This window comes from Bombus terrestris, chromosome 12 (assembly GCF_910591885.1).
Source record: "Bombus terrestris chromosome 12, iyBomTerr1.2, whole genome shotgun sequence".
In the NCBI taxonomy this organism is placed as follows: Eukaryota; Metazoa; Arthropoda; class Insecta; order Hymenoptera; family Apidae; genus Bombus; species Bombus terrestris.
The window spans coordinates 10,792,001-10,815,276 of record NC_063280.1 but is presented as its reverse complement, the minus strand read 5'-3'; the positions used below and the strand labels follow the sequence as shown (position 1 = coordinate 10,815,276).

Genomic DNA, 23,276 nt, shown 5'->3' with positions numbered 1-23,276 from the left:
AATAAAAAGGTGTATCAAACTCCGCCCTCCTGAAGAAACACCGCCCTCCCGACATGCGCCTTCGTCACCGCAACCCTCTTTCTCACCTGTAATCGCTTGCATATGTTTGGAGCAGCGAGCACCTAATTCGAATTTACCCTTCTTCATGTTAGGATTCTTCGACGAGGTGCGGGAAATTTTATTGTTGGTGTTATACGTGAATTTTTTTCAGATATCGTCGCCCTTAAGAAAGATTTTAAAGAAAGTTTGTAATGTCTGGTAAGAGTCGAATACAATTAAATAAGTAACATTTTTAGATTAGTAACGACTTTAAATTTCTCTACCACGCGAGGAAACTTTTAACGCGTCATCTTCGACTTTAAATAAATCTCTTAAAGTGCGAATTAAAATAAGTTTTGCTTTTCATTTTGTTCGATTAATGTTTTGTTATTTTATCGTTGAATGAAACAGTGTGCAGCGTAGTGCAAGATGCGCCGTTAGATTTGAGTTGTCGCAATCCCGAAAGAAAAACGAATTTGTTAAATTCTTCGAAATTTCAAAGATGTTTACCTTGTCAAACGTGTGGCAAAAATTTTGACAGACCTTCCTTGCTCAAAAGGCATTTACGTACCCATACAGGTCAGTGTTAATTTACATTGTTAATTATATTACAGAAACTCGAATATAGTAATTGGAACTTTAATTTCATTTGGATCAAGTATTCTTACAATTTTATCATAGGTAACATAGATCGTAGATTTAGAATCAAGATATTTAGAAAATAGACAATTTTTATTGGAATAAAATTAAATTTCAAATGACAAGTTGCGCTCATTAATAGGTGAAAAGCCACATGGTTGCGCCGTCTGTGGAAAAATGTTCAGTACAAGCAGCTCCTTGAATACACACGTCAGAATACACACTGGAGAACGGCCACACGAATGTCCAATGTGCGGAAAGCGTTTCACTGCTTCGTCAAATTTGTATTATCATCGAATGACACATTATAAGGTTTCTATCAGTCTTTAATATTCATTAATCTTCTTTTAATCCTTTCAACTATGCATAAAGTGTCGCGAATAAAGTAAGCAAACAAGCGTACTTTGTTTAATTTGCTGCTACTTGTTGTAAACGATATCGCAAAGTCTAACGTATAATACTGATAGTGAAATGCAATATGCAGGAAAAACCGCATAAATGCAACGAATGCGGACGTTCTTTTCCAACCCCTGGTGATTTAAGAGCTCATGGGTATTCTCACAGTGGTAACTGGCCGATGCGATGTTCGGTTTGCAATCGAGGATTTTGTAAACCTGGAGCTCTACATCATCACATGCAAGTGCACACTGGTAATTAATATTAATTAGACATGGCCACGTGTAAGAACTAACAACCGATGGATCTTTGACAATCTGTAAACGACATCATAGAGAAGGAGTAATTTTTTCTTTTCGAAAATAATAATTTCTCATTTATAAAAATAAATTCACGCGCTTTAAAAAGTTTGTATGAAAGTATATATATTGTAATCGTTCGTCTTTCGGTATCTTCGTATCTTAATCGATGCTTCGAGCTTTTATCGAAAGATTAAGTTCGTTATGGTAAACTATCTATCTGTGAACTATTTCATAGAATAAAATAAGAGCTGAATCGTTGATTTCTTTTCAGGGAACAGGCCATATCGTTGTAACATATGCAAGAAACAATTTGCCATGGTAAATAATTTACGATCGCACGAGCAGTCTCACGATCTCGATCTGCCAATTCGAAATACCACCGCTAATTCTTCAAACGCAGAAAACGAAATATCGATCAATGCGTTTACTTTTGAAGAAGTAAACAGGAACCACTTACAACTTTCCGCGATTTATTCTTGGACTTCTTGGATACCTTTTCATTATCCCAAGTAATTAAAATAATCGAAGTGTACGATACGTTGAACACATAGTATAAATATAGGCTGTAAGCAAATTTTATCCGTGTAATAAATCAAACGAGCACATCTATAATACGTATGCCTGAAATTAGATCGTCACCGATTATTATTATTATCGTTATTAATTTCGATTCTCCTTCAACGTAACGTTTATCTTTTAATAAGCTGGCTTTACGATCATTGTAATTAGACTGCGAATTAGAACGAATGCGTTCATGGGAAATTTCAAGCTGCAAAAGATGCGCAAAGTGCGCCTGATATGCAAAATTATATAAAATATTCAAAGTATAATTCTCGTTATAATATTTTGCAAGTTGAGCAATTTTCTATGCTTCTCTTTTTTAATTATCTTCATGAAAAGCATGCATAAATATCTACACTATAATAACGAATTAGGGAAATATACTTATCGAGAAATTTTCAATTTCGGTATCGGTATAAAATTTATTTTTTCGTACAATTTCCCACGGAACATCGTTACGCAGCAATAATCCTGGACACGATCCACGATAACCGGTATTTTAAGAACGAAGAAGGCTAAAAGCTTCGTAAAAGTCAGTCTTCCGAGCAACGATTAGACTAAAACACGTATATCGTTCGACTTATCCTGGCTATTGGAATATTGAACTGTGTAGTCAAGAATTGGTTGATTTTGCAACTTCATCTCCTTGGACATCGGTATATATTCCAATTCAACCAGCAATAACTCGTTTTCACCTGTTCTCAAATAAGATGCAGGAACGTAGAGAGTGATTTGAGGACCAGCCAGCGGCCAATATCGACCTAAATTGCGCCCGTTCACGAAAGCAACTCCCTTGCCCCAATCATCAGTGTTTAGATAAGTGTCCATCGGTTGACCAGAGATTGAAAAGTTTCCTCGAAGTATAACTGGGCCATTGTTAAGAGTTTTGCTTATGGATAGGGTGGATTCGATGTCGTCGAGAGGTATAAAGGGGACGCTATCCAGACGGAATCCGGTCATTTTCCAAGGGCCAAGGGAAATACCGTTTACAGTTACCTCTGAAACACCCTAGTAAACGGAAGGAACATTCAACGAATAAGATAATACGCGAATTTATAGCTACGTAAGATCATCCTCGTTCGAATAATGCGCTGTTCAAATGTTGACGGTTCAGAGAAACCGAATTCGATCGGCAGAAGTTCGGTTAAGCTAGCTTTAAAATTTGTTTCGCAACGTCTAAGAAAAATCAGACTACCACGCGTTAATCCACTTCGATGCAATTGTGTCAAGGAACAATAAAATTGACTAGCTGACCTTATAATCGCGAAGTCCACTTCCATAGTTCAATCGTCCTTGGTTCTCGACCAGTAGCTTCAGTCTTTGTCCGTAAAGCTCCGCTATATTTATATCGTAGGTATTATCTGTACGGCTTAGAAATCCAACGAGCTGATCGTCTACGTAGACCAACGCTCTGTCCCGAACCTTGGCGTGTAAAATCGCAGGATTCAAACAGCCACGTGTTAGATCGCTCTCGTATAGTACCAGCCAATGAGACAGTCCCAATTCTTCGAACGTCAATGGGTTCGTTGCTTCGACCACGATCGTTCCAAATAATTGTCGGGCACGAGGTTCGAATAATTTTAGAATTGGTGATAGAAGAACCGTGCCGTAATCTCCTTTTGGAGATGGCGATGGAAGGGGCACGTTTGGCAATGGTAAATACTGTAGAAAGAAAACGATGCTGTTTAACGAGATGTAAGAGCAACGTATATTACGCGATTTTTATCAATTATCATTATAAATTGGAGAAAAAGACAAGAACGTTGTCCAGTTTCTCGGAGAATCGTGGATAATACCTTGGATATGACATTTCTGATCTCGAAGTACTTCGACGTTGGATCACCAGCTTCGGTTAACGGAGCATCGTAATCGTAAGAGGTCAATTGCGGGTTGTATGCGTTGTGACCACCGTTAGCACCTGTGGTATCGTGCGCTTGAGTTAGTATCCATGTACGTGTATATTATACAGCTGTCGAAGCTGTAGTCTTATCGTGTCATGTACTGTGTATCGAACACGATACAATGAAATTCTTCGATCAATCAATTAATAAAGTTTTCCCGCCCGTTGAGAAAGCTATCTACGAATATCCTGTAAATTTTCTTCTCGGAAAAGGAACTCGCAGATGCGACGCATGTGCCGAGAATTTTCTTTTCTATTTCTTTTTTGATATTTTTCTACGATTTGACGCGTGTCCTAGCCGTTTTTTCTTTTAAGGAAAAAATAGAAAAAAAAAAAATTGTTCTCGATCTTTCGTAGAAATTAGAAAAATTGTACCAACCAGCGGTATAACCAAAATTTGTTCCACCGTAGAACATGTATATGTTAACAGAAGCACCCAAAGATAGCATTTCGTCTAAGGTTTTCGTAACTGTTGCAGTTTGTACTCTTTGAAACGGTTCCCGCCAGTGTGTCAACCATCCGGGATAAAATTCAGAATTTACTAAGGGACCCTAAAGAGAAACGAAACATACCATTTAAAAAGCGAAAATTATTAAGAGTTATTCGAGTTATAATTTGACCGACAAGTCGCTTAAAAAGATAGACAGAAAAGGTAGAGCAATTGTTTCTTATTAGTATCTCGTTCGAATTAAGTTCTACCGATTTTACGTAAAAACGTATTTCAAATACGTAAATCTAAACACGTATTCTACGTTTTGAACACTGGCATATTACGAATATCTCTGATCTTACTCGTAGGTTTTAACCTTACGTGATACAACACTTATAACGCGATGTAGCCTTGAAGGAGAATGTGCATATGTCGATATGCACTGTACACGTGTCTAACAACTGTTGCGTTATGCACATTCGTTATACACACATATTTCCATATAAAGTTATATTTAAATAACGAGAGCATTAAATGTTTCACAAACGCAAAACCTGTCCACAAATATTGTATAAAATTATAGATAAATTTATTTATACGTATGCGCATGAAATTCAATGAAAATACTTGGTGTTGTATCACCGATATTGTCACTTCGATACGAAGCAACTAATTAAAAATTCACGTTTGATAATTGTAACTGTACGACGCTCAACGATCGATACGTCTTACTGTGCAAATTATTACGATTTTAATTATTCGTAGATACTTGCTCGTGGCTGATACATGCGCATTATTTCAAAGTTTTTCGTCACGTTGGTGTTGGGTCCAAAATCGACGGTGGCATAAACCTCTGGTATAAATCCGCAGCGTAGCATATTCGCGTTTGCTCCATCGGTCGAATACAGAAGCGCCTTCGTACCAATCTTCTGTCTCATTATGTCTCTAAGCCGACTTAAGTATTCCCTGTCGCACGCGTAACTTCCATACTCATTTTCCACCTAAAACATCATCGAAATCCCACGATCAGCACTATGATCTCATTTTTAAAAAATTCGCAGTTCGACGATCGTTAAAATATTTTTGCGAACCTATTTCTCCGAGTCTTACTACTTCTCTTCGCTTCTCGCAGAATTATCGGGCAAGTATTTTCTAGGAGTTGTGTTACCGATCTTTCTTAAAAACGTTAGAGGAAAGTATATTTTCTTTCTTAGAAAAATTAAAAGCAACGAACGATGATATCGTTGATGATATGTTGATGATATGTTCTTCTCCGAATGAAGTATCATTGCGATTAAAATAATAGTTATTTATCGTGAAATACTGGCAACGAAAGTATCTTTTTCGTACCTGAACCATTATTATAGGTCCTCCATTTCCTCTTAGGTAGGGCTGAACTTTGTCCAATATTTCGTTTAAATATATTTCTACGTATTTCATGTATCCTGCAAAGCGAAAGAAACACTTCGATTACGGGATAAATTTTAGAAATAACCCGCAGTTAAAAATCGTTAAAAATTCCCACGTGAATCGTTTGTACGCAATTTTATGTCCGGCACTCGTGCTAGTAACCAGTATGGAAGTCCACCCTAAATATAAAACATTATTTATTTTCATGAACGATGAAATAGAAAATTAGAAAATACAACATTTTCGAGAAATACCTACAAAATCTCTTTCCGCGCAGATGTAAGGGCCTGGCCTCAAAAGCACGAACAAACCTTCTTCCTGAGCAATGTTTATGAACTCTATTACATCCGCGTCACCTGTCCAATGCCATTCATTTTCAGTCGGTTGATGAAGACTCCATTCCACGTATCTGCGGACAAAATCGCGAGGAGAATGTTCGCCTTCGAAATTAAAGCGGTAAGATACGAACGAGAAGCGAAAGCATCTAATATCGCGATTTTCGAACGATGACAACGTTTTAATCATAAACTTTGACGTAGGAGTAAATTAATTCGATTCGATTAACGGTGTACCGATAATGAGGAAAAAATAACTCACGTTGAAACAGCGTTTAACCCGGCAGCTCTCATTTTTCTTAACCGATCTCTCCAATATTGCCTGGGCGTTCGGAAGTAATGAAAACTGCCGGATATGTATCGGAAGGGTTTTCCATCGAGCAGAAATTGGTTGTTCTCGTAATCGACTTCGAAGCTGAATTTCGACTGCGTATCCTGCAATTGCAAAGTTACGAATCTGAGAATTTCTTCTCAAAATCGACGCATATTTCTCTATTATTTCGTCGACCAACTTAAACGATGTAAACACTGTACATGTTATTCAATTACAGAGTGTGTCGCGTTGCTACATCCACGTAAACTACGTACACCACCAAATCCAAACAAATTGTCCGATCGAACGAACGCGTTGCACGACCGATGAAAAGCAGAATATTTCATTAATCGAGTTCACGTGCTAGATCGATTCGCTAATATTTCAGAAGCATTTGGTAAAAATCTTGAAAGACTAAGCGACTATATTTCAATATGATACCTTGAATGTAATAAAACACCTGCTATTAGATTACTATTAAAAGGTACATATATCAGGCGTCGAGAAATACTCGATTTCGATTATTAGCGGTTTGAGCGCTATTTTCTTATGAAAATTGCAATGCTCGAACCAATAGTAATTTCCTTATAACAAAAAAAAAAAGAAAAAAAATAAAAGAAATATAAAATTGAAAAGGAAACAAAAAATTGATCGCGATCTCCTACTATAAAATACCTGTACAGAAATAGTCAGGAAACATGATTTTAAATTTCTAACTCCTTAATACACAGTTAAAATAAAAAAAGAAGAAACATTCGTAGAACAAATACAGGTACCATTTAAATTATACTTTGCTTTACATCTAAATCTTAAACTATTCTTGGAAACAAATATTTCTCACGATACTTACATTGTTTACGTGGATGTTCACCACTTCTCCCATAGCACTAGTCACTGCCAAGGTCAGCAAAACGGTCAACATCTTATCCAAACACGTTAGAGCTTTGACTGTGTATCTATGTAAAACCTAAAACACTGTGTCTGGAAGCAGTTACATTCGTCCAACTATTATATATGGTCGAGTCGATTTTATCAATGAAATAATGTGTATAACCGCATTTATATTTATGGGACGCATCCTCGTCTTGTTAATAACGGAAAGCAAATAGCTGTTTATTATCGAACTGGAACCGAGCGAACGCAGAGGTTCGTCGTTACGTTCCAGTTTATCGACGCGATTGACTGCCTTTGCTGCGTAATGCGCACTCTGACCCGATCGAGGACAGGTCGAGATATCACTGGCCGATATAAGACGTGTCACGGACACTGTACTGACCGATGCGGTGGCTTCAGGATGACTGCGGCTCGGATCGGCTGCCACCGGACACGCGAACGATCCGTTACGTGGCCGACAATGGCAACGAGACAGTGTTTTAGAACGGCTGTTCGATCGGGAAAAATCATAATTTTCATTATTTTGTATTATTTCATTTTTCGTTATTTAGCATTTAAATTTGTAAAGATCCTTAATTGGAATATCGTTTATTCGTATAAAAATTATTCGTATCGTACAAGCGAGCGTATATGTAACTATGTATACGCGTACACATAGAAATAGTAATCGCCGTTATCCTAAAGAGTGCTATGTAGCGGTCGGTATTTCTTCCTTTTGTACAAAATTTTATTTAAAACAAATTGTTCTACGTTTCGTATACGTAATTAAGCATTGCGATAAGAAGATTACAAAAATTCGACGACACTTCCGAGTATACGTATTGGCGAATAGTCGCCAATTAACAGACTTATCGAACGTTTGTAATTCGGCTTTTTAATAAAACTATATGAATCGATACAGGCTGTTCGAAGCTTTACACCGCTATTTTGTAGTGGAAAAAATAAGCAAGTAGAAAAGTATCGTTTATCTTGATATATTGGTATCGTTTTATCGTTCATCGTACGTAGTATCGTTTATCTTGATAAAATGTAAAATATTCTAATGAATATTTTTCAAGATATTATTTTGCTGCGAATGGTTGAAAGGAACGACCATTTTGGGTATTTATTATCGTAAATTCCATAAATCAAGTCGTTCAACAGCAGAGCGTCACCGTTTATCTCTTATATCATGTGATGAAATGACAAACATTATACGCTTTTTTTCTTTACAACTATGATCTTTATTACTTATATATGTTACACCAAGTCATCATTTTTCAACGAATATCTGAAAGATTTGACCGAAATGCATGACGTAAGGTTTTCTTAATGATTGCTGACTCCTAATAAATTTGAATAATCTTTCCGATCGTTAATTATATCGTAATATAGTTAACGGTATAGTATTTTCCTTCAAACGATAACTCTTTTAACGATTCTGTATTATTAAGAATAGAAATCAACGTTTAAAGAATGTTTATGTCGTTCTATCAGGGATCTTTTGCACAGAGTTCAACCAGTATTATTAGAGAAATTTTGCAAGTCACAAGTTGCCAGTTAAAAACGTTGGTAAATTCCTTTTATCTCTTAGATCTCTTTATGCATTTATATAAATTATTAGTATCTACCAACAGATGTTTCGCATAATCCACAAGTTAAACTCTCTTAAACAAGGAACAAGTTTCGTAATAAAACAAATGAAATCTTTACGAATAAATCTTCAAATTAGAAATTATCTGATTACCCTGTTCGAGGATAATTGTACGTAAAATCATGAAATTATAAAAGGCAAGTCTGTAACCTGTAACTATTTCTTTATCGATTCACCGATATTGTTAATTAGTAAATTATTCGACGAGAGATCCCAAGTAACTTTTAATGAATAATAATACAATTTTACCACACGTCGGTATCGACGTACGTATTTTTACATCTCTTCTAATCATTTCTAATTTATCCCTACTATAGGAGATTCCGGTTTTACATTGGTATTCGGTTGAACCGATGGGACTGCTTCTGAAGCGAGTGTGTTATATATTTCCGCATCTCCTAAAGTAGCAGATTTATTAACTTTTGAATTTGTTTGCTTGCTGCTACTGTTAGGTAATCTGTTAATAATATCCAAGATACTATCTGTATTATTACTGTTTTTATCAAGTACAACTATGTAAGAATCCGATACAGTGCCATTGACATCAGTAAGAATGATTTCTAGTTGCAGAGTTTGCAATTCAGTTGTTGATGCTACTTTTGTAACGGCATCGGTAGCTTGAACGATGGATGGTTCTGTTTGAGTGTTTTCCAAAGTTGTAGCTTCGCTGGGACTTGAATCTATTTCGCCGAGACTGGTCGTTGATTTTTCGTTAATCTTCGAAATACCACTGCTAGTACTACTATTATTATACATATTATCGATACTATTATTAGTAGGAACTCTTTTGGATTGGACGCTCCGCGTTTCAGTCGATTGTTCTATTTCGGATACGCTAGACTCTTCGGTTTGGGCGGAAGACAATGTCGTTTGTGCGCTTTTTAAAGTTATGGATTCAGTAGCACTTGAATCTGTTTGCACATCGTTTTCGTTGGTAGACGTTTCTTCGTTATTTACAGCAGCGTCTGTTTCACCTGTTACCACACGATTACTGCTCGATGCATTAACGTTACTATCAGCTATTGTTGTTTCTGACACCGAAGGTGATTCTTCAGTTGCAACTTCTGTACCTGCCGCGGTAGAAGTTTCGCTTCTTGGAGAAGATGTATCTATTTCTCCTCCTGCTGTTGTCGATTCATTAGCAGTAGAACCTGTTGATTCGCTAGCGCTGGACTCCGTCGTTTCGCTATTGGCGCTCTTTGATGTTGCACTATTAGCACCGGTTGATGTTTCGCTATCTGTAGCATCGTTAACAACAATCGTAGTGTTCAAACCGCTTGATGTACCGGCAGATTCGTCAGTAGCAACTGCTTCAGTTCGAGCACCGGATGCTTCAACCGACCGTTCTGTTTCCACTGGACCACTGGAATCACCTTCAGTTTGAGAGGAAGATGCCGATGTTCGTACGTTTTCTACAGTCGTGGATTCGGTAACGGTTGAGTCTGTTTGCCCATTACTTTCATCGGTAGATGAAATGGTTTCTTCGTTACTTAGAGTTGTCTCCGTTTCAGTTGTTTCGCCTATGTTGCTCGATGTATTAATCTCATTATCAGTTTGGGTAGTTTTTGACTTTAAAGATGATTCTTCAGTGGCAAGTCCTCCATCTGAATCGGTAGAAGTTTCACTCTCTGCTCTCGCGGTTACTGATTCACTGCTATTAGAATTTGCTGTTTCGCTATCAACGCTGGCAGATGTTCCATCATTCTCTGTACCATTAATAACAATAATCGTAATGTTCGAACCATCTAATGCGTTAGAAGATTCGACGGTAGAAGCTGTCCGAGTATCCGCTGTTTCAGTCGATCGTTCTGTTCCACTTACGATAGATTTGTCAGTTTGAGAGGGAGATATTCTCTGCACGCTTCTCGTACTAGTCTTACTATCGTTCGAATTTGTTGTTTGAGCATTTGAATCTGTTTGCCAACTAATACTTGCGATTAAATTATCGCCGTCCGAACTTTTATTGGCACTGTCATCAGTCACAGTGATAACATTGGGATTTTTGCCAGTAACGGTAATAGCGTTGGCACTGTCGTTACTAAGATTGGTTTCCGCTTGTGTACTTGATGTTTCACTGCCTTGTTTTTCTCCTGTTACAGTTGAACCATTGACTTGAGAACTAGCAGCTGTTGTTTCTTCGCTTTCTGTTGCGATGGATCCATCATCATCGTTTGAATCCGTTTGTCGATTAGAACTGCTAGTTGATCTTCCGCTATTATTCGAAGTACCCTTTGCATTATTTGTATTTTCCGCATTACTCGTCGTTTCTGAATCGGAGTTCCATGTTCCGGTCACCTGTATCGTTTGCGTCGCATTAGAACTTCCTTCAGCTTGAGAAACAGAAACTGCTTCTGTATCTGACGTTGAAGACTCGCTAACACTTGGTTTCGTTTGCCCATTGGGACTGTTTGTACTCGTTTCATTGCCATCGGTAATTACACGAGTTGTTTCCGACTCCTGATTTGACGTTTCAATCTCCTGCTGTCCATCTGTAACATTAGAAGTTTCAGGTTGCGAAGATGATGCTGTTTGCTCGTCGTTCGACGCTGTAGCATGATCGTCCTTACTGCCAGTATTACTGCCAGGTCTTCTACTATTATTTGAAACATCGTTTGTATCAGTTGTAATATCTACATTATTCGATAGACCAGTATTATCATCGCTAGGAGTAGTTTTCAGCTTCAAAGTCGATGCTTCATTTGTCTGTGCAGAATTTTTTGTTTGAGAAGCAGGTGATGTCGTTTCTTTAGCCTTCGATGTTGGAGATTCACTGGTATTTGAATCTGTTTGTGCATCTGCACTGTCAGTAGGTTTAACACCGTCATCTACGTTACTGAAAACATCGACACTGCCATTGGTAGTAGTAGTTTCAGATTTGGTACTTGAAATTTCCAGCAATGATGTCATCGTGGACGAAGAATCTACGCTCCGAGTCGTAGACGTTCGTATTTCTTCGTTCCTCGATGTACTAGACTCGCTGGCACTAGCATCTGCCTGTTTGCTGGTATCGATGGATGTTTCACCGTTATCTACACCGTTGCCTGTTTCGGATGTAACGCTGCCATTGTTAACTGGTTTGACAGTCGACGATTCAATAGCCTGTTGTCTTCGTGTTACTTCAGAATCTTCCGTTCGAGATACCGATGTTACTCCCCATGTCGCTGGTCGACTAACGCTCGAATCTCCCGATTCGCCAGCATTAGTGGTAGATTTTTCGTTTGAAACGTTGTTCGATGCTCTAGACAGCGGTCCAGTTTGTGAAACTGATTTTCTCGATTCACTTGTATCATTGCCGGGTGCTGTGCTCTTATCCGAAGCATCGTTTGGTTTATCCGTGTTATTATCATTGCTGGATGAATTATCACTGACAACCGTTTCAGATTTGGAGCTAGAAGCTTCAGTTGTCTGCTCATTTTCTGAGGTTCTGGATGCTCCAGTTTGTGAAGCTAATTGAGAAGCTGCCTGTTGACCTCGTGACGTTGTTTGTCGAGCCCTTAAAGTTGTTTGTCGAGATGCCACAGTTGATGATTCGTTAATATTCGAATCCTCTGATCCGCTGGCACCACCGCTAGATGGTGAACTTTCACCTAAAGAGTTATTTGGTCTAATCGTAGCACGATCGTTGCTGGAGGGAGCGTCATCAATAGCTGTTTTTGATTTAGAACTGGAAGGTTCGGTTGTACGTTGATTTTCTGATTCTCTAGAAGCTTCGCTTTGCGAAGCTGATCGAGAAGTTGCCTTTTCGGATTTTGATGTTGCAGATTCATGAGCGTTTGAGTCCCCTGATTCGTTCGCAGCATCCTTGGAATTTCTCGCGTTTGCCTTTCCTGTCTGTGAAGAGAAACATCGTTACTTAGTATTTATTATGGTGTATTGTGAATGTACCTGCTTATTGCTATCGCTAAAAGTCTATTTACCATTATCTAAGCTATCGCTTGCTTGTCTTATTACCTCGGTGTTGCCCGAAATTCTGATTCCTCCTTCAACTACAACTGATCCTGAGTTTGAACCAGATTCTATCACTACTTCCTGTCCACCCGCTGAAATAACTTTATGTTGTCGAAAAGTAGAGTTTGTTGCTTGTCCTTTACCAGTTGCTTCAGCTGTGTTTGTCTTGCTTTTACCGGGTAATTTTTCTTCCTTATCGGAACCATTGTCTCCGTCAACAGCTGCTTGTTCATCATCTGTTTACGAAATTAAAATGATTAATATTATACTGAGCGTATAACGATAATACATTAATAATAATAATACATTAATTACGTATATAAATATAAACGTTACCCGTTACGTTGACAGTTTCTATTTCTTTCCAAATTCCACCGCCATTGATTACTTTATCAATCGTTTTGATCACAGTTTCAGCTTGTTTCGAATCTTCACCAGGTTGTGAATCATCTTCAATTAAAACTTTTATTTCAAAACCACTTTCATTTTCTATCTCTACAGACTTATTAACTTTATTCTCGTCAGACGATAGGAGACGAATCAACGACAGATCTGTTACAAAATTAAATTCATCTTTCGTAGACAAATAATCTTTTACACATTTTCTTATTTGATCTTCATGCTGATCGCTATCTTCTAATATATTACAAATGCTCATTAATTTATCCGTATCTAAGTTTTTCTTTGCTTTTATTATTTTCTTCTTCAAGTCTATCTTTCTCTTCCATTCCAAATACCTACGTCTGTTCCATTCGTACAGTTTCCTGTACTGTACGTTCGTTTTATAATGTTTAAGTACATATTTTATTTCTTTGTAGTTTTTCTTTTCATTTAATGATTTTTTTAAATATTCCTTGAAATCTTCTTCGCTGGAAGATGATTCGCTGCTAGACTCTGACGAAGAACTGGAACTTGAACTTTTATCACTGTCATTTACCTGCGAATCATCTTTCTTTTTTCTATCTGTGGAATTAGATTCACGGTGTTTCTGGTGTTTCTTATTAGATTTATCAGAGGAACTGGCAGAACTCGAGTCGGAGGAATCGCTTTCATCCGTTAAACTCCACGATTCGGAAGAACTTTTTTCAAGACGATCCTTTTTACGACGACGATTTCCATCAGATTTCCGCTTATGAGAGTCTCGTTCGTGAGAATATTCTTCGTCAGAGTTCCTTTTACGAATACTCAGTTTGCCGGACTTTTTCTCCACAGATTCTTCCTCGTTTGAATTTTTCTGTCGGGTGTCCTTCTTCCTAAACGAGATCATTTCGCTTTGCTCGGAATCGGATCTGTCCGATGAATCAGACTTGTTTTTTGTATGTAGTAGGTTTAAGGGAATGGAATGTTTTTCATGCTTTTTATTGCTGTGTTTCACGTCACGATGTTTCGAGTTTCGAAGAAGCCATTGCAGATAGTCAGAGTTCGACGCACTCTTTTCTATATTCGAATTGTGCAGCCATGCGAGTGGATTTTCTTCCTCGAGGTTTCGTTCTCTTTTGAGCTTTCTGATCGCAGAAAGCCATTCTGATTTGTCGAGAGGAGCGCCATAGACATAAAGGATCGAAGAGACGAGGAGGATATTGATGATGGCTGTCGATCGTAAGAAAACATTATTTTTTAGTGATGCTTTGAACGATATCATTTTTTTTATACAAAAGAAGCTAATTTTTTTTTTAACTCTGTTTACTGAATGGAAAAATAATTTCGAAGTCTGATAGATATAAAAATAAATTTCTAATTAATTTAGGATACTTTTTTCACCCATTCGAGTAATATTTGATTTCTCAGCGTTACCTTTCATTTTTTGAAACTTTTATTAGATACAATTCTCGACGACACGTTGACACTCTCTCTTTACTGATAGGCTACATTTTTCGAGGTCCTTTTATACGTCGACGCCAGATAAATTTTTCTTATCACGAAAAATTTATGGCTATTATTACGATGATTCATCTTATTTCTCATGTAATACTTTGCCGTACCATAAACAATCGTTACGCGTTAAAAAAGAAGGTATCCGAAATCGTTCATACGTAACTTCCACGCCGATTCCTGGAATGGTAAATTAAATACGATTTATCATGATGATGTGGCAGTCATACTCGAATCTATGTGTTATAAATATAGTATATAATTTTATTATTTTCAATCAAACTCGATTAAAAAATGCTATCGTCCGTGATAGAAGATGCCATGAAAAATTATTAACTGTAAAATTTAATTAAATTTAATTCAGAGATATTTAATTTTGTAATAATTTGAAGATATACGATTTACAACTAAAAGGACTACGTTTGTTTCTTATCAGTGATCGTTTATTAGGTACACGCGTGAGAAGACTATTTATAGCTCGATACATTTATTCGTAGATATTGACAGGTTGCAATAATACAGGCGTTGAAGGAGGAGAACGTTGCACGGTTACATGATGCTCCTCTTATTTTTATCTAAATTACAATACTTGTGAAATCTAAAAGTATAATCGCTATTATGCTGTGCATTGTTTCCCAAAATTAATTTCACCGTCAAAATACAAGAAACGAATACAAGATATGAGACTCCGAATAAATTGAACATCGACCAACGTGAATCAACGTTATTTCCTACGAGATCTGTTGAATACTTCGAGGAAAATGATGCTAATTTTTCAAAACTAAAATTAACAATGTTTAAGTCCATCGACAAAGTGTTAACAAAACGAACTGCGAGAGCAGAGTCGAAAGTGACGGAAATCGAAAGTGGCCGTAGTAGAGAGCGTGCAAGCGGCGAAAGTGAACGTGATCCTGACCCAGGACACTCTAGTTTCCTCGGTGCGACAGAGAGAGATCTGTTCGGCAAGCGTGTGCTAGGTTAATAGAAATCTCGGTTGGGTCGGGTCAGGACGACCGTTGCGGTCAGCGAAAGTGAAAACGAAACGAAACGAAACTCTCAAGTTGGTCGTGGGTTGTAGATGTAGGTTAGTGAAATTGAGGCTGGTAAAAGTAGGCTAGTAGAGTCGTGCCCCATATCTCTGTCTCAGCACTTTCGTTCTCCATTCGTGTACAGTTCATACCTTGGTATAGCACGAGACGCGTTTACTTTCGTGCGAGTTCGAGAATCTTTTACGAACTCCGGGCCAATGACAAGAGTCGTTTTATCAACCAAAACTGGTTTTACGAGCTATCAGGTTATACGAATTAACGCAATAAACAGAATTTTTGTAACGATTGCATTATTTCGAGAGAGGGGCCAGATTTTGTGGACAAAATTTTTGGAAGAATATTTTGCGGTGTCTCGAAACCGATAGCCCAGTAGAATAATAGATCATTCGCCGGTTTTTCTGTACTAGTTTTCAAAGTTACTAACTATGGAAATTACCCCAGAGACTTCTCATTGTTGGTTTTCCAGCGTAGCTGATATCGATAAGGCGTATCAGTGGCTTCCTGCGTTCCGAGGTAAGACCCCTGTTACCTGACTACTTTAAAGAGATTAGCGTTTGCCATTTTTTCTCTTAGATTTCTCTGTCGCTCGCTCCCTTTAATAAACGCCAAGACGTAAATTTCAATAATTAGTAGTGTCTAGGAAATTATAACAGTCGAGAACCTTTGTATCAAATATAAATTCATAGAACAGAAAGTAATTAGAAATTGTTTATTCGAATTTTTCAGTTAAAAAATCTCTACTTTAAAAGTTTCTTAAAGCGGTATCTTTCATTCAAAGGGAAATGGTATCTTCCATGAGTAATTTCTCTCGTTTTTCATCGAAGGCGACGAGACGAGGATAAGCAATGGATGCACGACGTTTATTAATACGCCATCATTAGCGGCGCTTTAAATTAATACTAATAATAAATTAATCCGTTGGTCGTTGTTTTTGATTTTACATTCGCAGCAAGTCAGATATCGATAACTGTGAAATTGCAACGGAATTCCCCGTTAAGCAAGAAAAAATCATGTTATTACGGAAAGATGCTTAAAAAGTACGGAAAAGATACTACGACTGATAATAAAATCTTCATGGACAGAACCTTTCTTCGTACCGAAAGTCAACGAACATTCTGTCGGGTCATCGCGCTAGGAGAGATATGGTACGATGTTAAGAGTAGAATAAAAGAACTATTTCATTCAGGGCACTCGTCTATTTTAGTGCATAAATCTTCCGCTTAATTATATCGTCTTGTGCATTCCAGGAAATTATTTTAACATTGCTTAAATTGCATACGAAGCTTCGACTAAAACTAACTTTTACGTTCTTTAATTTTCTAGTAAAAAGGTGATAATTGGACTGGTGGATGTTTGTGCATTTACAGAAGAGTTAATTGTACATCAGGTGCAGAAGTATACGAAATACTTAAAATATAGTATCCGTTATAATATTTAATAGACGAGATTGTGATTTTCTTAGGTTTTACAGATTCAATTGTGTTCTTAAAAATTATTTGGAGCATATATCTACTCTCTCTCTCTCTCTCTCTCTCTCTGATACAATGATATAAGTTATCTATTTGTGATACGTAAGTATACCGTATTATATTACAGTTCGGCAGTTCATTAATGGGATCAAAAAATTGTAAAACTAAACTATAGATTCACTTTTCCCTTTTATACGATCGTTTCTAAGAATTACACAAGATAAAAGCACATATTTTCAGTCTACTGTGATGATGTGTTACAAACAGCTTTTACGCAATTGCTGAAGGAATTAAACCACTTGAATTCATTTCCGGAACACCATTCTTTTACTAGCATAATACGAGTACAGTGTTCTTATAAATTCTTTCTTCATGGTTCCTTTAATCTTCGCGTCTCTATACTCTTCTTTCGTGTAAATTGGGTTAACGAGGCTATTAAGCGGAGGACCTCAAACCTTTTTGATTAGAGGTTAATATGAATCAATATAAACGTTATAAAGTTACAAAGTTCATTTCTATTACCAGTTATTCAAGCCGCTGTTAAGGATACCTTTGGATGAATAGACGGTCAATATCGATTATCAGCTTGTGTGGAACATTTCAAACTCAGTATATAATTAACGGGAATTAAATAAATAAATAAAAATAAACAAAATAATAGTGGCAATAAAATAAAACATATTTAATACATATTTAACAAAAAACCACATATTCGACCACTTCGCGGGTAGACGCGTTCACAGTATAACGCGCCAACGAGAATCGTAAATTCTCGTTACGATACGATGATCGACTCCACGAATCAGCCGATACCCTATTTCGATTGAAATAATAGGGGTGGTTGAATAATTGTAACACTGATTTAACAATTTAAATATAATAATTCCAACGACGTTTTCTCGAAGAATATAAGGTGAAGGGCGACTAACAAGTTAAAATGTATTCTGTTCGAGGGGATGATAGCACTTAAGTTATGTTCTGCGACGGAAGTATTTATACGGAGCTAGCGATGGGTGCTAGTCGTCACATCGACGGTCCCTTGCGGGTGAAAATGACCGTTGAACATGGAAAAAATTTGCCGGATTGAACAATAACGGTAAAGCGAAAATGCTAAATTTTATGACAATTCTTTAGGATTATTGCGGGTCCGACTAATTATTTTTGTACAGCCAGCGATCGTCTTGATCGAGGGATGGATTTTGGTACATGGCAAGGTTACGGGACGTAAGACTATACGAATAAAACATATAACGACGTGTTTATAGCGTCTCTGCCGTGATTACACCCGTTATTATTATATTTGAATTTCATCGAAAGTATTTTTCGATATTTTCTCAAATTCGGGATACTTCTAAAACTCGATATGATGGAAGAAATATGTAAGGGTTGCCCCACGCATGTCGTCAATCCGACTGTTTCTCGCAGCAGTGCGATTGTCTCGCATTTCACTAGTATGTCGCACACAGTGCTTGTTCTTTCGCTGGAAACCGATGGACTGTACTGGTTTGTACTGTATGTTCACCTTATCAGCGTATGCGTAGACATTTTAACTTCTTCCGGACAGACTGATAACGTCCTAGCCATCATCGGGTCGAAATTTGCGAAGCTCGGGACAGATCTACGCGAATTTCGCCAAAAAGAGCTCTAGTCCATTAACTTATCGAGAACAATTTATCTGCTTTTCCTGCCAATCGTTCGAACAAAGAGGAAATCATTTGCCAACGTTATCACCTTATTAACAGTTATTTCTGTTTTATCCACTGGGATGCTACTCTGTATGACCTTGACATCATCTCAAACATATGGTTGACACCTTCATACCACTGCAATCATCGCTGCAATCCACCTACCCCAGGCGATTCTCTAAAGAACCCATCGCTATGATAAAGAGTAAAAAGCTGATTCATCGTTCTGTTAAGCGATGCAACGCCTACGGCGATTACCATGTCTTTTTAAAACTTCGTACAGATAGCGAAGCTTTGTCGGTAAAGTGCAGGACTATTTATATTAACTCGATAGAAAAGTTAATACCTCGTAATTTTAAATCTTTCTGGAGTCGTGCAAATAATTGTACCTTTAAGAAATCTCGTACCTTCGAGCACCTCCGACAAAGCTCACTGTCTTGCCTCGTTCTTTCAATCGGTACACAAGCGTCCTGATGTTCCTGTTTATGATACCTACTGTAAAAATACGCTTCGTTTATACGAACTACGTATTGAAGTTGATGATGCCTTCGGTATAATAAGCAATTCGGTTATTAACGATCGATCGGACGACGATGGTCTATTCTCTGTATCTTTTAAGTCCTGCCACTTTATCACGTCCAAGATTCCATGGATTATCTTCAATCTTTCTCCCTCCTTTGTCTGCTCTCCTACTACCACATAAATCCAACAACGTTAATTAAGATCCGATCTCAGTGTCAAATATCATGGCTAAACAGTTGGACAACTTTCTGCGTTTCATCTTCTATAAGATTTATAGGCCAATCCTGAAAATTGTTTACGATTACAATACGATTCCAAGTTTGCTGCAACTTGCTACCTTTAAACAACGCAGGCTCATATCCGACTTATCGTTTATTTCTAAAATATTAAATAATCATGTTGATCGTCCCGATATCTCGAATCTAGTTCAATTTTAATGCTTCGTTCAGCAATCTCACGTATTATCCGATATTCCATGTGCCTCCATGCGAAATCGACGTTGACATACAAAATCTTTGTTACGCGATCTTTTTTGACTTTGTGTTCATTTCCTGCGTGTATTATATTTACTCGTTTGCTAGCGTATCAACTTTCTCAAAGGGTGTTATCTGTTAAGCAAATGAAAAAATAAATAAATAAATTGTGTGCTACAATGAATTTCCACGAGTAAACGAACATTGCGTAGAGATCATTGCGTTCTGCGAGTAATCGGTCTTTAATCCGTTTCCCCAAGGAGAAATCGTCATTATTGAAACCTAACGTATACTCCGATTGCTCACTATACATGTATTAATCAAATAACATCTATCTATAAGAACACATAAAGGTTATCAATGATATAAGGAAGAAGTTACAGCGAGAAATAAAAGAAAATTTACATACGTCATCGTACATCGAAACGTTACACAAGAAACGATTGTGCGTAGAATCTAAAGTTCAATGTACAGTTCGTTCTAAGAAGACAACGGGAGTGTCGCGATTTTTCTCTCATTTTTCTGGCCAGTGCAGTGTTTCGGAAAGGAGAACGTAATACGTCAATTTGCACTAAACAATTTGACGGAGATTACGACGACATTTAAACAGTGGTTATTCGAGCGTTATTACATTAACTCGCATCCTACTTAGGTGGATTTTTCAACTTCGCGGGTCATTAAACTTTTGTTACGATTAATTTACTACGAGTATTCTCTGTTCTCGGAACGAAGCAATTGCGAAATACATAATTTCAAAAGCGGATATTCAGTTTGATTTGTTTAATAATTTCAAAAAATGTGTTTTTAGCGAACTGTAAACTTCACTACCCTTATTTCTTTTAGCTTCAACTTTAACGTAAAAAGTGACAGCAACGTGTCTATGCTTAACATGACAATTAATGACAACGCGTGACATGCTTAACAAGGAAATTGGAAAAAGAACATTCGCGATAAATACTACTGAAATGCAAAACGATACAAACAAGTGAGTGTATCGTTGTTATCTTCCGCATCTTATTATCCTCCACGTCCATTATTCGATTCACCAACTATATATGTACGTTTATACGGAATCACTAATCGACTTGTTTCTTAGATTAACGTGGTAGTCGTCAACAAACTCGCCACAATCAAGCCACTTGCATAGCCGCGCACCAGGATATTATGATGCAAGCTGTATGTCAACTTAATCGGTGTTAATAGAGTCACATTTGCATCGTAGTAATGTATACGCTCCGAACGAACGTTTAAACGTTAGATTTTTAAGAAAATTGAGATTTGTGGTAATTGGACTATGATAAAAGGTTGGTACACGCTATCGTGTTTCCTATAAGATACGTTCAAATGTTTTACTCTTTCATTTTTTCAGATACTTATCGATCGAAAGAAAAACGCTGACCCAGAATACAAGATTGTGTAAAGTGTATTTGTTAATTTATTTTTTTCATAATTTTGTGTAGTGTGAATTTTCATAATTTTAGTGTTTTATATTGATTTGTATAACATAAATGACTTATCTTCGTGACCACGTTAATTAAATACAATGTTCGTAGACAGTGAATATTTATTTAAGAATATATACGGTGAAAGATAAATATGCGTGAATATTTTATGGAATTGCTTTGTTTTCTGAATATATAAAAACCTGGACGTGTTTAATATTTGTACGTTGCAAATATCCGCGTTTTATGATTGCAGTGCGTGCGTTAATAGTTGCAGCCACGTGATAATTCATATTCGGATCGTAAAAATGATAATAACAGTGAAAGTATTTTTCTAATGTCTAATTATGTATGTGAAATGTAAAACATATAATTACTTGAATATATTATCCAAATGATCTTTTTGCCTATAATATTGTATTGTAATTTCTTTTGCAACATGAATATCTTATATCGATTGCCATGCTAACAAATATATTATACACACACATATATATGTCGGGGAGCCACTAGGATTGGAGGTGTGGGCAGGCAACGAATCTTCACCAGTAGTAGCCATTGTCAAGGTATGATCCAGAGTTTATTGACACAAGTATGGAGATGCGAGGTTTGACAAATAAACTGCGGCGGTTAGGTACTCGCGATGCGAATGACAATAGTCTTAGGTCCGATAACGAATCCGCGGTCAACGGAACTCTTTTCATAGACTTTTTCATGACTTTGTTAGAAAAATGTTCGTCCCTTGACCGCGGCTACGTTCGGTGACTGGTTGTCACATCGAACCCAAATTCATTCTCATAGATTGCAGGCAATTACAATCGGGCTGAAGAACGGTGATTGTTTAACTACGGCTATGGTGGAATCCAAACTACAATATTAGGGCTTTTTCCGCGGTTTCGACGGAAGGCTCCGGTGTCTCTCCATCTCCGACATATATATATGACAATAGTCATATAGGTAATTAGTATTTGTAATTCGATAATATTGTCAGTATAAAATGTAACGTTAATTATTCAAGCCAATCATGCGAGAAGGAAGAAAGTTGAAAAGAGTGAAAGTGCTACTAGTACCAGTAGCAGAAGAAACTTATAAATTAACAGTGATAAATATTAGAGAAGCAAAATATGTTATTGAAACTCGTTCACAACGAGCGGGTCTAATAACAGATTTCACTAGTTGGACAATTTATTGTAGCAAAATAATAAAACCTATAATGTCGTTATTTATGACAGAGAGTTTCGAAATGTTGAAAAGGAGCTCATTGAAAATATCAAAGAGACTCGTATGATTTCTCTTCGGTAGGAAATTTACATATTTTAACTGATTATCAGATAGAAACGAAAATTATTCTGCGCTATTTTATATTATATCATATTTACATTTACCTCGAAGATTCAAATAACGATAATCTGTATGCTAATCGAGTATCAACATCGACGGTAAATACAACATTTCGTATCAGGCGATTTTCAAGTTTTGTTAAAAAGAATTTTATCGAAAGTATCGCCCCGATACTCTTATCTGACCTCAAAAAGAAAAAAATCATTCATATATCACTGTACATAAGCGTCGTTCCTTACTTACGCTATTTCTATTTTCTAATTAACCCGTCGATCGAGAACAAATGTCAGCGCCAAACATTAGAACGATTGAAAAAGTTGCTAAAAATCTGATCTATCTGATCGTCAGAGAGTCTCGTATGGCCTTTTAAGAAAGAAAAAAGATAATTGAAAAGAGCAATTTTATTTCATATCGATTCACATTATTTTTTAGTTACGCTCGCTTTGAATATTCATTTGAAAATAATCATTCACCAAAACTACTAAAGCGCATCTAATATCTATAAATTTTCTAGCAAGAGATATCCACGAGCAACCGTTCGTTCTCCGTGCGACTGCAAGGCGATTCGCAATTTCACGAGCTCGTTAGCGGCAAATTGCAGCGATTCCCCGTCGCAAAAATAG

At 37.0% G+C, this 23,276-nt stretch overlaps 3 protein-coding genes and 1 long non-coding RNA gene across 4 annotated transcripts; 2 read left to right on the top strand and 2 right to left on the bottom strand.

The window, feature by feature from the left end:
• The first annotated feature begins 251 nt into the window (after positions 1-251).
• Positions 252-1,889, top strand: LOC105666365 (gastrula zinc finger protein XlCGF7.1). The gene is made up of 5 exons (XM_020865913.2): positions 252-258; positions 451-618; positions 821-990; positions 1,163-1,328; positions 1,648-1,889. The coding sequence occupies exons 1-5, from the start codon at positions 252-254 to the stop codon at positions 1,887-1,889; spliced, it is 753 nt and encodes a 250-aa protein (XP_020721572.2).
• Positions 1,890-2,332: 443 nt separating this feature from the next.
• Positions 2,333-7,596, bottom strand: LOC100651050 (beta-galactosidase). Its single transcript, XM_003399633.3, has 10 exons — positions 7,176-7,596; positions 6,275-6,447; positions 5,936-6,086; positions 5,793-5,856; positions 5,618-5,712; positions 5,041-5,268; positions 4,217-4,388; positions 3,734-3,855; positions 3,192-3,599; positions 2,333-2,945 (listed from the first exon to the last, which is right to left on the bottom strand). The coding sequence occupies exons 1-10, from the start codon at positions 7,245-7,247 to the stop codon at positions 2,490-2,492; spliced, it is 1,941 nt and encodes a 646-aa protein (XP_003399681.2). The 5' UTR covers positions 7,248-7,596; the 3' UTR covers positions 2,333-2,489.
• Positions 7,597-7,706: 110 nt separating this feature from the next.
• LOC100648179 (serine-rich adhesin for platelets-like) lies at positions 7,707-14,067 on the bottom strand. Its single transcript, XM_048410988.1, has 4 exons — positions 13,738-14,067; positions 13,137-13,569; positions 12,804-13,036; positions 7,707-12,683 (listed from the first exon to the last, which is right to left on the bottom strand). Exons 1-4 carry the CDS (start codon positions 14,065-14,067, stop codon positions 9,150-9,152), a joined length of 4,530 nt encoding a protein of 1,509 aa, XP_048266945.1. The 3' UTR covers positions 7,707-9,149.
• Positions 14,068-20,307: 6,240 nt separating this feature from the next.
• On the top strand, positions 20,308-21,725 carry LOC105666341. Its single transcript, XR_001099219.3, has 3 exons — positions 20,308-20,855; positions 20,967-21,174; positions 21,240-21,725. It is a non-coding gene; the product is annotated as an uncharacterized LOC105666341 (long non-coding RNA).
• Positions 21,726-23,276: the final 1,551 nt, after the last annotated feature.

Excerpts from the sequence above, each read along its gene's own strand:
- LOC105666365 (XM_020865913.2), top strand. Across the intron at positions 619-820 it reads GCATTTACGTACCCATACAG|GTGAAAAGCCACATGGTTGC; the intron begins GTCAGTGTTAAT and ends GCTCATTAATAG. Across the intron at positions 1,329-1,647 it reads TCACATGCAAGTGCACACTG|GGAACAGGCCATATCGTTGT; the intron begins GTAATTAATATT and ends ATTTCTTTTCAG.
- LOC100648179 (XM_048410988.1), bottom strand. The coding sequence starts at position 14,067 with ATGATCTCGTTTAGGAAGAAGGACACCCGACAGAAAAATTCAAACGAG. Across the intron at positions 13,037-13,136 it reads AGAAACTGTCAACGTAACGG|ATGATGAACAAGCAGCTGTT; the intron begins GTAACGTTTATA and ends TTTCGTAAACAG. Across the intron at positions 12,684-12,803 it reads GAATTTCGGGCAACACCGAG|ACAGGAAAGGCAAACGCGAG; the intron begins GTAATAAGACAA and ends TTCTCTTCACAG.
- LOC100651050 (XM_003399633.3), bottom strand. The coding sequence starts at position 7,247 with ATGTTGACCGTTTTGCTGACCTTGGCAGTGACTAGTGCTATGGGAGAA. Across the intron at positions 6,448-7,175 it reads TGAACATCCACGTAAACAAT|GATACGCAGTCGAAATTCAG; the intron begins GTAAGTATCGTG and ends TTGCAATTGCAG. Across the intron at positions 5,857-5,935 it reads TCTGCGCGGAAAGAGATTTT|GGTGGACTTCCATACTGGTT; the intron begins GTAGGTATTTCT and ends TTTTATATTTAG.